Source organism: Paroedura picta, chromosome 3 (assembly GCF_049243985.1).
Source record: "Paroedura picta isolate Pp20150507F chromosome 3, Ppicta_v3.0, whole genome shotgun sequence".
In the NCBI taxonomy this organism is placed as follows: domain Eukaryota; kingdom Metazoa; phylum Chordata; class Lepidosauria; order Squamata; family Gekkonidae; genus Paroedura; species Paroedura picta.
In genome coordinates this window covers 4,978,394-4,993,701 of record NC_135371.1, presented here as the reverse complement: position 1 = coordinate 4,993,701, position 15,308 = coordinate 4,978,394, and the positions used below count along the sequence as shown (strand labels likewise).

General features: G+C 45.3%; 1 protein-coding gene across 1 annotated transcript; it reads left to right on the top strand.

The window, feature by feature from the left end:
- Window positions 1-2,335: 2,335 nt before the first annotated feature.
- LOC143833854 (vomeronasal type-2 receptor 26-like) lies at window positions 2,336-12,081 on the top strand. Its single transcript, XM_077330079.1, has 5 exons — window positions 2,336-2,466; window positions 4,687-4,981; window positions 7,777-8,004; window positions 8,395-8,521; window positions 11,171-12,081. Exons 1-5 carry the CDS (start codon window positions 2,336-2,338, stop codon window positions 12,079-12,081), a joined length of 1,692 nt encoding a protein of 563 aa, XP_077186194.1.
- The last annotated feature ends 3,227 nt before the right edge of the window (window positions 12,082-15,308 follow it).

Sequence of the window (15,308 nt, the reverse complement as noted above, 5' to 3'; positions counted from 1 at the left end):
TCGTGAAAACAAAGGCAAAGATCATGCTTTAGGCTAAGACATAATACATTCACGATTTCTCATGGCAAGATATAAAAACTTTGCAACTGGTTCAATTATATCAGGGTTCTGGGATGTCAAAAAAAACTGAGTCTTTCGTTCATCCGAATGCAGTTTTCTTTTACACAGCCGTGAGTTAAGAAATTTAGCTCGGATCGAAGAATAAAATGGACAATGGAAGAAAACGTGTGTAATTGATTCTATACAGCATTGTCCACATGGGCACAACCTAGCTGAATACGGGATCTGTTGAAATCTCCCATATAGAACAGCAGAAGGTAGAGCATTAGTTCTAGCTAACATGAATGCTCTACGCTGTTGTGGGATGATTAGATGGTAGAAGTACCCAGCTAGGGGCTGAGAGCTTGGTGAGATCCCCAAGCTCAATGGCAAGCAAATGTTTCTAGCTTTACTGCAGTTCTATGTCTAACAGTCTGCGTTTAATTGAATTAAATGCAGTCTTTTCAGATATCAGATACAAGGAGTCTAAAGATATCCCTATAGATTTAATTTTTCCCTCAATGTGTCTTAACCAAGTAGATGAGTCGTGTTCAGATAGCATGAGGGAAATTAGACTGTTGGGGTCAGATCTAAAATGAATGCGAAGCCAGAACTTGATTGTTAACAACCATGCTCTGGTTTCCAATAGTCTTTGGCTGGTTTCTAAACATAGGACTGCGTAAGAGACACAGTTCGGGGTCAGACCACTGGTCAGACCACACTTGGAGTACTGTGTGCAGTTCTAGAGGCCTCACTTCAAGAAGGACGTAGATAAAATTGAAAGGGTACAGAGGAGAGCGACGAGGATGATCTGGGGCCAAGGGACCAAGCCTTATGAAGATAGTTTGAGGGACTTGGGAATGTTCAGCCTGGAGAAAAGGAGGTTGAGAGGGGACATGATAGCCCTCTTTAAGTATTTGAAAGGTTGTCACTTGGAGGAGGGCAGGATGCTGTTTCTGTTGGCTGCAGAGGAGAGGACACGCAGTAATGGGTTTAAACTAAAAGTACAATGATATAGGCTAGATATCAGGAAAAAAAATTCACAGTCAGAGTAGTTCAGCAGTGGAATAGGCTGCCTAAGGAGGTGGTGAACTCCCCCTCACTGGCAGTCTTCAAACAAAGGTTGGATACACACTTTTCTTGGATGCTTTAGGATGCTTAGGGCTGATCCTGCATTGAGCAGGGGGTTGGACTAGATGGCCTGTATGGCCCCTTCCAACTCTATGATTCTATGATTCTATGATTCACACACCGTGTTACCTAGAAGCGTATCCCCCATCCAATAGACATGCTTTTCATTTTTCTGACCCAGATGCAGAACTTTACACTTATCTTTATTAAATTGCATCTTGTTCTCGTTTGCCCATTTTTCCATTGTGTTCAGATCTTGTTGAACTCTGTCTCTATCTTCTGGAGTATTTGCCAGTCCTCCAAATTTGGTGTCATGTGCAAACTTTGAGTAGTCCTTCCACCCCCTCATCTAGATCATTAATAAATATGTTAAAAAGTATCGGGCCGAGCACCGAGCCCTGAGGTACCCCGCTACTCACCTCCTTCCAGTCTGATGAAACACCATTGACAACAACTCTTTGAGTGCGGTTCTCTAACCAATTCTTTATCCACCTAACTATCTGAAAATCCAGATTGCAGTCCTTCAATTTATTGTTTGTATTTATTGTTGTATGTGTGCTTGAAATGGATTATGGATTAAAACTTGTTTTCCCCTGAAAGTTAAGTTCAATAGCCCTTGCCATGACCCAAGTCACATGGAATCGTCTTGGTGAGTTCTCGCAAACATGTTTTCTCCGTCTCTGCACCTGTGTTCAAATTCAAAGAAAGAGCCTGCGGCGGTGCAGATCCTTTCCTATATAATTATCAAAAACCGTGGCGATTGATTCTGCATCTCAAAAAAGCTCCAGGGATATCTCTAAAGTTGACTCTGAAAACAATAGTATAGACATGAGAACCAAGAGCAAGACAATGTAACATCTTGCAACAGGACTGGAAAGTCACGTGCATAAAAACCTGACTTCTGGGGATGAGATGTCGGGAGCTCGGACCTGTGTTGATATGACGCTTGCTATCCTTCCCTTTCATCCTGATCAAGGCTGGGCAGGACTGCTCAAGTGATGGCTGCCTGGCTGTAGCCAGGGCATCCTGCAGCTCCTTCTGTCAGTCGCTGAGAGCCAGCTCCCTGGAGGGGAAAGGGACACACAGACAGAGGATGGTCTTCTGTCTGCTTCTGCTGCTGCTTCTCACAGCCTGCAGGGTGGGGGATGGCAAATGCCCATTCCGCATGACCATGGATGATCCGGAACCCTTTAATTTCTTCCGAAGAGGAGACCACGTCATAGCTGGACTGGTCACTTCCATAATTGCTGATGAAAGGTTCCATACCTTCAGCGAGACTCCCTTTATAAAAATCTGGTAAGATCTTGGTGAATCTTTTAAAATTATATCAGATGTCAGTGTACCACTTTGCTTCTCTCTCCTCTACCTGATGTGAGCAAATCTTGCTAAGTGTCTTCCGCTGCCAAGAATCTGGGAAGAAAGCATCTCACAATGGACGTCCTCTCAAAGTGAAGAAGAAAAGCATGGATTTGGAGAGCTCACCACCGAATGCCAAAATGAACAAGCATCAAAGTTGTTCCAGCAGAGGGGTTTGTAAGACTTGTTCCTCCAAGAGAAACACATGACTTGATTACTGTCCTTACATTATAAGTGGGAGGTGGGGGGATTCAAGACCCATCCTAGGTACCCATAGTGGGCTGTACTTCTGTTGGATTTAGAGGGACTTGCATTTGAAGGGGGGAGGGATATGGTCAGACTGACAATTACTATATGAGAGAACATCTTTCAGGTGAAATCTCAGCCTCCCTTTCTAATTCTGGTGAGCAGACATGTTGGTCTGAGGTAGTTAATTTGAGTCCAGTGCCACCTTTAAGACTAACAAAGACGTCTTCAAGGCGTGAGCTTTCATGTTCACTTCCTCTGGAAATGAAACAGGGATCGTAAGAGTACAGACATAAGGAGAGAGTAGTAGCAAATTAGGAAACAGCATCACAACATCCACAGATCTGCATCACGATAAGAGACTTGTTGCTAGCCCCATCCATCTCCACCCAAGCATTGAAGCCCCCCCCCCCACAAGTGACAAGCCGTGCTGAGTTTGTTCTCCTGTCCTAAGACCAGAGAATTAGATTCTAAATTACATTATTACTTACTTACCTCACATTATAGTCTCACTAGGGATAAAGCCTGTTGTATCCAGGAATACAACGGGCGCTAGAGCTTGGTGGAGGGAACAGGTAGGGAGGCACCAGCATGGGGATGAAGGGATATTTGGGGGGGGGGGGTGTTTTGGTGGAGTGGTGGCACATGGGGGCATGGCAGTGGGTGGGAAGAAAGCGAAGTGGGGAGGGTTGGAAGGGTTGCTGGGTGGCAGAGGGTGGTGGGGAGGGCTTTTGCAGAGAGGAGGATGGCAGGGCAGGGCAGCATGCAGCTGCCAAGGTGCCCGTCTTGGAGGCTATGGCAGCACTATATTCGAGAAAGGTGTCCGGCGCCTGGCCCCGTTAGCTGCATTTCAGGTGAGCTTGGTTGGAGAAGGTTTGAGGGGGGATGCAAGTGGAAGTCAGATTGGTTTCTGGCAGGGTGGATAAAGGGGGGGAGGCATTCCTCTCCCCATAATAGACACCCTGTGAGGGAAGTGGGGCTGAGCTCTCCAGTTTAGAGGGCACCGTTCCTTAACTATTGGAAGGGTCCAGCAGGGGCTCATGGGAATTGTAGTGCACGGACATCTGGGGCAAGGATGCACACCGTAATTTTAAGGGATCCCCAGGTCCCACCTGGAAATCGGCATCCCCAATTACAGTACCAGAGAGTTCTCCCTTCAAAGCATCTTTTGTCTGGTGTTCCCCACTGGACCTCCCCTCTGTTTGTGGTTTAGGCCAGGCCTGCAGGCTTGACTCAGAGTTGGCGGGAGGCGGCGTGGAGCCAGGTGCTGGCAGCCTCCATGTTAGGCGCGAAGGAGGGACGGCCTAGTAGCCAATGTGTCCCAGGGTCCATAAGAGGCCATCTTTCAGGAAGAAGAGCTGCGTGTCATCTTTGAAGTGAGAGCTGTCTTTGACCACTAATGGTGTTCTGTTATTGACTATCTGGGACCAGAATGTTTCCCATCCAATTCAATCTCAAGGGAATACAAACACATCCAAATGGCTGGCTTGTCCCCTTTATCTCTGGAATCTGTTGTCCCTTTTCATTGGGCTGTATGTTAATTTGCTCTTCCACCGTGCTTATGGTTGAGGGCAGGGCAAAGCGAAGATCTATGGGCCTCCCCCAAAGGAGGCGCATAGGTCTCACACTTCACCTATGAGTATGAACTGATTACTTCCGTCCTGTGACATTGTACCAGGGGAAGAGTGCGTGCACGCAAAGCTTGTTGTTAGTTGTTAGCTGCGAAGTCGTGTCTGACCCAGCGCGACCCCATGGACAATGATCCTCCAGGCTTCCCTGTCCTCTACCATTCCCCAGAGTACATACATTGAATACAATTTTGTTGGTCTTAAAAAGTATCACCTGGCTCAGAATTTACCCAATTATACGGCATCCCTTGATAATGTGACCTGTGTATCTGTATATATTTCCTAGGAAGACTCCAAATTTCATGTCGAACCTTCTTGCCTTCTCATTTGCCATTCAAGAGATCAACCAGAATCCCAGGCTCTTGCCTAATAATACCTCCCTGGGCTACACCTTCTATGAGAATGTTTTCAATCCCAGGGTGACGTACGATGCTTTGATAGACCTCCTACCCTCTGGCCAGGAGACCATTCCAAACTACAAATGTGGCAGACAGAATCATCTCTTGGCTGTTTTTGAAGAGTCTCATTCTGGCGTTTCCATTGATGTTTCAATGTTCCTGAGCATCTACAAAGTCCCTCAGGTATAAACCAGTGACAGGGCTACTGTGTCTGAAGAAACTTTGATGGAGTTTCTGGTTTCTGGTACAGATCAAAACAAGTTTTTGGAGAGCTGAGAGGGGTTTAAGAAAGAGGATTCAGTTCCCCTGGTGATTCGTTTGCATCCCTCCCTGAGTTAGAGTTAAAGGATTTGAAACACTGTTTTTTGAACTTGGGAAGCAGGAGGTAGCCAGCAAAGCCACTTAGATGGCCTATATGCTTTTCTTGAGAATTTAAAATCTTTTGGAAGAGTTGGTGCAGTGCACTGATGCCTCCTCATGCATCTGTCAAGGACTAGCTGCGGTGGAGGAATAAGGAATATAGAAATCTAGAAATACTGATTTTTAGAGCATCTTTGGAGCAAAAGTAATTATGTAAGGTTGGACATTGTATAGCAAGATGATCGGCATTATATCTTCCCCCAAAACTAAAACTTTGCTGCTATTTCTAAGGTACTTTCTGAATGACCTGGTTAGGTATAAAACTTGGGTAGTTACTGAACAGGGGTAAAGCCCCTCCCCCAGTTATGATGCTACAAGGTCAGGTCACTACTGAGAGGAAGCCAACAGTGTGTAAGATCTCCATCAGAAATGTTCTGTGCTGAAAACAACCCCTGCCTTTCTCCTTCTATCAACATAATGACAGATGTAACGTTTTACTACCTATTGACATTTCTCTAAAGTGAAATGCAAATGTGATTTCCCCCCATTAGGTCACTCATGATTTTCATTGGACTGCGATTCAGGATAAAACTCAGTTTCCTTTTTTCTACCAAATGTCTCAACCAGAAGAAGTCCAGTACCTGGGAATTGTCAGACTGCTCCAGCATTTCCAATGGACATGGGTTGGTCTCATTGCTCCAGAGAGTGGGGGAAAGTTCAAGGCCACGTTGACAGATCTCATGCTCAAGAACGGCATCTGTGTTGCCTTTGAGGAGAACATCTCAGAACATGGTACAGGTTTCAATGAGTGGCCAAAAAAAAAACTTCTAAACTTCTTTTCATTTTTTATTCAAGGCCAAGTCAATGCATTGGTTTTCTATGGAGATGTTGAACACTTGTTACATGTTCAAGTATTCATACAACACATTGAACAAACCTGCAACTTTATAGTGGGTAAAGTTTGGATCACAACTCTTTTCTTGGACTCCCTCTACAGTTTGGTATGTAATGCCAAATCCTTTAGGATCCCTCTGCATGGATCTCTCTCCGTCATGACTCCAGAAAAAAAGAAGAGGCCACTGCTTCACTTTATAAAAGAATGTAACCCTCTTACAATGGAGTTTTGGGCAAAAGGATTTGATCCCTTATACTCAAAGTCTATTTTGTCCCAGAGAGGCCACCTGAGATTCAGAGAGAAAGAAGAGCTGGAAGAAAGGTCCTGGGAGGTTCTGAAGGAAGAACTGCCTCTCAGGGCCTACAAAACCTATACCTCCATCCAGGCAGTGGCTCATGCTCTACATGCTGCATACTCATCCCGGTCTGAGAGGACAAGGAGGGTTTGGGGAGACAGACACAAAAATGAACTAATACAGCCTTGGGAGGTATCCGTTTCCTATGTTTTACAGATATTAATCAGCAGTTTTTCTTTGAAATGATTATTGCTGATTCACACTGAGGTTGTTGCCACCCAGTGTTTAGCTAATTTCTAATGCAAATCTCTTGTGCCTCTTGTGGCGCAGAGTGGTAAAGCAGCCGCCTGAAAGCTTTGCCCATGAGGTTGGGAGTTCAATCCCAGCAGCCGGCTCAAGGTTGACTCAGCCTTCCATCCTTCCGAGGTCGGTAAAATGAGTACCCAGCTTGCTGGGGGGTAAATGGTAATGACTGGGGAAGGCACTGGCAAACCACCCCGCATTGAGTCTGCCAAGAAAACGCTATAGGGCGTCACCCCAAGGGTCAGACATGACTCGGTGCTTGCACAGGGGAGACCTTTACCTTTACCTTTACCTAATGCAAATCTCTTCCAGAACTGGCACCCTCCTCCTTACATTCACTTCTGCCCATAGTCTGGCCTGGACTGATAGAGATGCAAAGCAGAACTAAGACCAGTCAATTCTCCTTAGTGAGATGGCCACATGCCTCATGAAATGTTGAAAGACATGGTTCTTAATATGAGATTACCACGTCTCAATCAGGGATCTTGACATACTGTTTTATCCCCCTCCAGTGCCTGTCATTTTCAGTCATGGTAAATTTCTCTGAAGTAATCTGTTTCGAGCCAATAAGGGGGTGGGGCTCAGTGGCAGATCGGCCATTTTCTGTGCAGAAAGTGTCCAGCCCAATCCTGGAACACACCAAAGTTAAATATTTTCAGAAGTCATTGTGCTGATCTGCCGTAGAACAGGCCAGAGCATGATAGAAGGGTTCAAGGACCTCTAGTCCTACTTGTATAGTCTAAAGCAGGGGTCGCCAACCCCCGGGCTGCAAACCGGTATTGGCCCATGGAACCCTCAGTACCAGGCCACGGTGGGGAGGAGGGAGGCGCCTCCCTCTCCCCACCCCCGCAGCACGGCAAATCGTCTGATTTGCTCAAGCCCAGGCCCGTGGGTTTAATTGGGTTGGAGTCTTCAGTTCTCTGTCTACCGTGGAATATTTGGTTAGTTACTCCCTCTTTGGCTACTATGCCTCAGTCATTGGGAGGAGGAGACAGTTTTACTATCATGTAAAAAATTTCATTGTTTGCTTGGAAGAAAACAATGTATAAACACCTCAAGGGATAAAAGTGATCAATAAGAAGAAGGCCACAGCTGCAACCTCTGCTGTTCTCTCTGTGATTCTAGCTTCATCCTTTCCTGAGACACTCCCAGTTTTACAACACCTCTGTGGGTGGAATGCCTTTGGGTGAAAATGGTGACCTGGAAGCCAACTTAGACGTTGTGAACACGATCATCCTTTCCAACTTCTCCATCTCGAGAGTGAAAGTTGGGAGTATAGAAAGGCAGGCTTCTGGTGAGATAAAGGTGACCGTTGACCAGGATGCCGTTGTGTGGAGCACCAGGTATAACAAGGTGAGAAAATTCATTAATCATTTTCTAGATTTATCGAGGTTGCATAAAGTATAAAGATCTGCATTGTACCATATATCAGGGGTAGTCAACCTGTGGTCCTCCAGATGTTTGTGGACTACAATTCCCATGAGCCCCTGCCAGCATGGCTCATGGGAATTGTGGTCCACGAACATCTGGAGGACCATAGGTTGACTGCCCCTGCCATAAATGATGCCTCCGTGAGAGTCTTTGAGCCTTTTGTTTTAAACAACAGTTATCAAGGTTGCTAGCAAAAAGCATATGAAAGGTAATATTTAATCACATTGATATTTCATAAAGACATCTAACATAGTATTGCTCAATGAATCTCTTTTCCTTTCCCCAGATAATGCTCCTGTTCTTTGTCTGCAGACGCTGCCAGATTCTAGGTGTACCAAAAGCTGCCTCCCTGGTCATGTGAAAGTGGTCCTAGAAGGGAAGCCCATGTGTTGCTATGACTGCTCTCCATGTGGAGAAGGAACCATCTCCACTCAGGAAGGTGGGTGGCAGGAGCAAAGTGCGTCCCTTTGGATGTCGAGCAGAGAGTCAATTTGTTATTTTCTGAACACTGTTCTACAACTAGGTGGACTGGTCTTTCTTTTATAGTTTTCAAAGGAAAGACCTCATGCTGGTCGCCTTGACAGATGATCTCCAGCACCAGAAGCATAGGGGTGGTTCGGCTGTCCTTTTGAAGTTAGATCTGTCATCCACGTTTTATATGGTCGACCATGAATTGTTAATGTTCTCCCTCACCAGGGCTGGGATTTGGGGGACAACCGTACAATGGCTTCGCTCCTTTTTCTGGAACAGCACACAGAGGGTGGCAGTCGTGTCCCTACCAACTCCCTTGTGGGGTTCCAGAGGGAGCAGTTCTCTCCCCCCCACTGTTCAATATCTTCATGCACTGTCTGGCCCAGTTGGTCCGGAGTTATGGGCAGGTTATCAACGATATGCGGATGACACCCAACTCTAACTCCTGGACTGCTTCCTGGTTTTCTCCCTGTGAATACATTTGCCAGATGTTTGGAATTTGTAGCTGGATGGTTAGAGCAGAGCTGCGTGAAACTCAACCCCTCCAAGATGGAAATCATTTGGCTGGGCAGGAAGGCAGCAGATCAGGCAGCGCAACTGCCTGTACTGGCTGGGGTGCCACTTAATATCTTGCCCTCAGTCAAGAATCTGGATATGATCCTGGATGACTCCCTATCTGTGGAGGCTCACGTCACAGGAGTAGCCTGTACAGTCTTTTTCCACCTGTGCCAAGCAAGGATACCATCACCTTATCTGTCCTTGGATTGCTTAGCTACAGTCATCCATGCAACAGTCACCTCCAGACTGGACTTCTGTAACGAGTTCTTAGAATGTATAGACACAGGGAGTGAAGAAATAAAAATAAAATAAATTCATGAGCCAGATAGATGAACAGGAAATTTCCCTTTTAGAAACAAAGGTATATGTAGAGCAAAAGTTAAGGTTGCAGGTGAAGCTCTATAAAAAAAAACAACTTACAGACAGTAATTTGATCTTGCATTATATATCTTTCCACCCGTTTAATTTGAAATGGAACTTAACATATGGACAGTTCTTGTGGTTAAAACATAACTCATCCACTAATGAGGATTATCACAATACAATTTATATGTTTTAGAAACCGTTAATAGCAAGAGGTTATCCACTTGATACGGTATCACAATCCAGAACGAAGGCAGATGCAGTTCATGGAAAAGATCTTGTTGTGGACAAAGAAAGAGAACAAGGAACTAGAGTCATCTGTTCTCTTATATACAACTTCCTTTCCAGTACAATAAGTATTAACAAACACTGGCACCTTTTACAGGATCTTCCAGAGTGTGATAGGAAAACCTTCTTTGGATATAAGTCAACAAAAGCTATCAAGAAATCCCAAATCCAACCCCTGGAATTCTCTAGAGCAGGGGTAGTCAACCTGTGGTCCTCCAGATGTTCATGGACTACAATTCCCATGAGCTCCTGCCAGCATTTTCTGGCAGGGGCTCATGGGAATTGTAGCCCATGGACATCTGGAGGACCACAGGTTGGCTACCCCTGCTCTAGAGAATACTGAACCAACTGGCCATTTCAGATGTTTGAGATGCTCAGATTGCAAGCTTACAGAGAACATTATAACATATGAGGCACCAGATGTAGGGTTCATTAGATATTGATTTTCATAGTTGTTGTAGCAATAAAGAAGCCATTTAAATGTGCATGCAAGAAAAATACATTGGTAGGAGTGAAAGGGCAGTTAAGACCTAGAATTTGCGAACATTGCTAATTTGGAATGAACTGAAGCCCCACTAGTGATGCATTTTATAGAAGATGGGCACACAGAGGATGATTTCAAGTTTTTTTGTGCTTTCTTTGTTTAAACAACACAACTTTAACAATTTGGATGTAAAAAAAAAACACTTGTTCTTATGTGAAGCATATTTTATTTACAGGTTACCCAAAGGTTTAAATTCAGAGTGTGACCTCTTGTGTTAATAATTCTCGATCCCCCCATAAACGAGCACATGTCCTGAAAGGGTTTAGGAAACAGTACATTCAGCCCATGTTTTTAACTCTTGTATGTCTATTGGTTACTTAGCATTTCTTTGTCAGTTCTTGTTATGAAGGTATTTCAAAGTGGATTTCTATTTGCTACAACGTCTAAAAATACTGTGTTATGCTCTAGGCATTTTCTTATAAGCATACTTATTTGAATTATAGTAATTTATGCGGAGAAAGGCTGGAAAATTGAACAGGCTTGTTCTGTTCAGCTTGTGCTGTAAATCACACAGAAGAATGCTGTGAGAAGTTTATTATGCTGTTGTGAAATACACAGAAGATTAAAGAATGCATACGTAAAATACAACTAGTATGAATTCATCTCTAAGAGTACAGACCTGTGTACCTTATTGCAGGGGTAGTCAACCTGTGGTCCTCCAGATGTTCATGGACGACAATTCCCATGAACCCACGAGTTTCATGGGAATTGTAGTCCATGGACATCTGGAAGACCACAGGTTGACTACCCCTGTCTTATTGTATAGACTAGAAGAGTTTTTCTTCTGTGATTGTGTTATTAGTGGGAACCTGTCATGGATATGAATGAGCTGTAGATAATGCTGAAGCCTCTTTTTCTCTCCAGATGCAGCTCATTGCACCAAATGCCCAGAAGACCAGTATCCAAACTCCAACCACACTCAATGCATTCCCAAAGAGATTATTTTCCTTGCTTATGAGGAGACTTTGGGGATAATCCTCATTGTTTTAGTCCTCTTCTTCTCCATAGTCACACTTCTAATTCTAGGAGTCTTCAGTAAATACATGGACACACCGATAGTCAGAGCCAACAACCGAGACCTCACCTACATTCTTCTCATCTCACTCCTGCTTTCTTTTCTGTCCTCTCTTCTATTCATCGGTCGGCCAAGGAGGGTGACCTGCCTTCTCCGACAAACAGCCTTCAGCACCATCTTCTCAGTTGCTGTCTCCTCTGTGTTGGCGAAAACAATCACTGTGGTGGTCGCCTTTATGGCCACCCAGCCAGGGAATAGGATGAGGAAGTGGGTGGGGAAAACTCTGGCAAAGTCCATTGTCCTTTCTTCTTCCACTATTCAAATTGGCTTCTGTGCCCACTGGCTGGGCATCTCTCCCCCTTTCCCAGAGTATGACATGTATTCCCAGCATGGACAGATCATACTGCAGTGCAATGAGGGGTCTGTGACCATGTTTTATGGTGCCCTGGGCTACATGGGCTTCCTGGCTGCCATCTCCTTCACAGTGGCCTTCCTGGCCAGGAAGCTTCCTGGGGGCTTCAACGAAGCCAAGCTGATCACCTTCAGCATGCTGGTCTTCTGCAGTGTGTGGGTGTCCTTTGTGCCCACCTACCTGAGCACCAAGGGGAAATACATGGTCGCCGTGCAGGTCTTGTCCAACTTGGCCTCCAGTGCTGGGCTGCTGGGCTGCATCTTCCTCCCTAAATGTTACATCATTGTACTGAGGCCTGATCTGAATATCAAGGACCATCTCATGATGAAAAGTCAAGATGGAGTTTGATTCTCACTAGAATGTTTTTCATTGTTGCAATTCTAATGCTTGTGTTAGCTCTGAACTCACCTCACAAGTTAACTTTCTGTTGTTATTGAAAAAAAAATATTTCACAGACATTATGGCAGATACTAGCGAAAATTGCGAAGGAAAACACTTAACTCCCCTGCAATGGATAATTCACATTGTAAGGCAATGAAAGATCCATGGCCTTATTCTGTGGTGCCCTGGGATACATGGGCTTCCTTCACAGTGGCTTTCTTCATCAGAAGGCTGCCTGAGGCCTTCAAAGAAGCCAAGCCAACCTCCTTCAGCTTGCTTCAGTGTTTGAGTGTCCTTTGTGCTCACCTGCCTGAGCACCAAGGGGAAATACCTGGTAACTTTGCAGGTCTTCCCCATCTTAGCTTCCAGCGCCAGCTTACTGGGTTGTACTTTCTTTTCCTAATGTACATCAGTGTCGTGAGCCCTGACTTGAAAAACCAAGGAACATGCATTTGCTGTGTCATGCCCATCATGTTCGGAACAGATTTGTGTTGAGACTTAATCACAGAAGCATTATCTTAAAAAAACACCCTTCTTATTCTTCAGTCCCTGTTTGGACAGGATCTCATCTTATTTTGCAGACAGTGCTGCAGTGAATTCTGGGAATCACAAGTCAGTGTTTCAAAATATTAAGCGGTTTAACAAGCAACTGCTTCCAAGTGATTCATCCACTTCTGGGATTTTTCGAAATCTGAAGAATGTTTCAGGGGGTTCTCAATGGCGAAAAAGTTGACAAAGGCTACTACAGGGAACCAGATTCAGGCGATTCAGACTTACCCAAACCAATTTGGATCCATTAACAGCTATGGGACCATTAAACATAATGGGAACTTTTTCTGGTCTGTCTGTTCAGTGGCTGGAAATGGGAATGTGATGTAGAGGCACCAAATCTGCAGCATACCTGCTGAAGCTCCGATGATGATGATGACGACGATGATGATGATAACAGAATCACAGAATCATAAAGTTGGAAGGGGCCATACAGGCCATCTAGTCATAGAATCATAGAGTTGGAAGGGGCCATACAGGCCATCTAGTCATAGAATCATAGAATCATAGAGTTGGAAGGGGCCATACAGGCCATCTAGTCATAGAATCATAGAATCATAGAGTTGGAAGGGGCCATACAGGCCATCTAGTCATAGAATCATAGAATCATAGAGTTGGAAGGGGCCATACAGGCCATCTAGTCACAGAATCATAGAATCATACAGTTGGAAGGGGCCATACAGGCCATCTAGTCATAGAATCATAGAATCATAGAGTTGGAAGGGGCCATACAGGCCATCTAGTCACAGAATCATAGAATCATAGAGTTGGAAGGGGCCATACAGGCCATCTAATCCAACCCCCTGCTCAACGCAGGATCAGCCCTAAGCATCCCTAGCAAGGATCCTAAGCAAGGGAGTGGCGGGCTATAAATATTAATATAATATAATAATAATAATAATAATAATAATAATAATAATAATAATAATAATAATAATAATAATAATAATAATAATAAAGTAGCGATCCCCAACCTGTGGACCGCAGACCACATGTCTGTGGACCGCAGACCATCAACTAACTGGAGGTGGGCCGCGAAGGACGCCTTCTCCCCCCCCCCGGACCTTTACAACACACTTCGGGTGTCCTTGTCTCCCATCACTCCCAGATGGGACTATCTCGTTGCAGAGAAGCAAGCTCAGGGTTCCCATTGATTTGTCATTGTCGTGAGTTAGAATTTCCATGAAAATAAAATGTTCCTTATGTTCATTGTTGTGGCGTGTCTGTATCTTATTTTGAAGGGATGTTTAAACGTTACCAGAGCGATCAGAGAGTGTTAGGGCAGTGGTTGAGAGTAGAGGAGTAAAAACTACCCCCCCCCCACCGGGCCTCAGTAAAATTGTCAAGGGTTGAGTGGTCCCTGGTGATAAAAAGGTATGGGACCACTGTCCTAAAGCATCCAAGAAAAGTGTGTATCCAACCTTTGCTTGAAGACTGCCAGTGAGGGGGAGCTCACCACCTCCTTAGGCAGCCTATTCCACTGCTGAACTACTCTGGCTGTGAAAAATTTTTTCCTGATATCTAGCCTATATCTAGCCTATCATGATGATGATGATGATGTTTTGGGGATATATGGGAGGGGTGGTGGAATGCCACCTCCTCACTCCCAAGGAGACCTTAAGTGGGTCATGTGATTCCTCTAGGGGCATGTCTCATTGCTTTGAACCTAAAGGAGTCTGGATTCTGTGCAGGAGGGAATGCACAGAGGAGAATCCCGTCTCTTCTACATTTCAGCAACCCCCCACCCCTCCTTGTTTTCAAAGCACGCCTTTTATTCTTTCTAATGACAATGAATCAAGAAAGAAGAAGAAGAAGAAGAAGAAGAGTTGGTTCTTATATGCCGCTTTTCCCTACCCGAAGGAGGCTCAAAGCGGCTTACAGTCGCCTTCCCATTTCTCCCCCCACAACAGACACCCTGTGGGGTGGGTGAGGCTGAGAGAGCACTGATATCACTGCCCGGTCAGAACAGTTTTATCAATGCCGTGGCGAGCCCAAGGTCACCCAGCTGGTTGCATGTGGGGGAGCGCAGAATCGAACCTGGCATGCCAGATTACAAGTCCGCACTCCTAACCACTACACCAAACTGGCTCTCCAGCAATCGTGACCTGGGCTCCTGCCTACGTCGTTCTGAATTTCTGAATTGCAAAGTCGGCTAAACGGGTGTTCTTTAGCAGAAAGGAAGCCACGCGTTGATCTTGCAAACTCCCGTAGAAATAATGACATTCTCACCCACGCGGGTCAAGCACACACTGTCCCCTGCCCATTCATGTCCTAAAGCCAGAAGCTCCCCACAACCAGTGAAAAGGACAATCCCATGGGGGTGGGATGTCAGCATTTTAGCCCAGGGTTAGTCAACCTGTGGTCCTCCAGATGTTCATGGACTGGGGCAGGGGCTCATGGGAATTGTAGTCCATGAACATCTGGAGGACCCCAGGTTGACTAACCCTGCTTTAGCCCACCTGCCTGAGCTTTGACGCCGCTCTGGGAAAAACACTCCGTTCCCATGCCTAGATGATGGGGGTGGGCGCTTTGGGGTTCGCAAGGACGCCTGGGAAGTGTAGTTCCCAGCTGGAGACTCAAAGACAGCACTAAAGAATTGGGCGATTTGTTGAACATATTATGCAGTGTAAAGCAATTTCCGGATA

Excerpts from the sequence above, each read along its gene's own strand:
- LOC143833854 (XM_077330079.1), top strand. The coding sequence starts at position 2,336 with ATGACCATGGATGATCCGGAACCCTTTAATTTCTTCCGAAGAGGAGAC. Across the intron at positions 4,982-7,776 it reads GCATCTACAAAGTCCCTCAG|CTTCATCCTTTCCTGAGACA; the intron begins GTATAAACCAGT and ends CTGTGATTCTAG. Across the intron at positions 8,005-8,394 it reads GGAGCACCAGGTATAACAAG|ACGCTGCCAGATTCTAGGTG; the intron begins GTGAGAAAATTC and ends CTTTGTCTGCAG.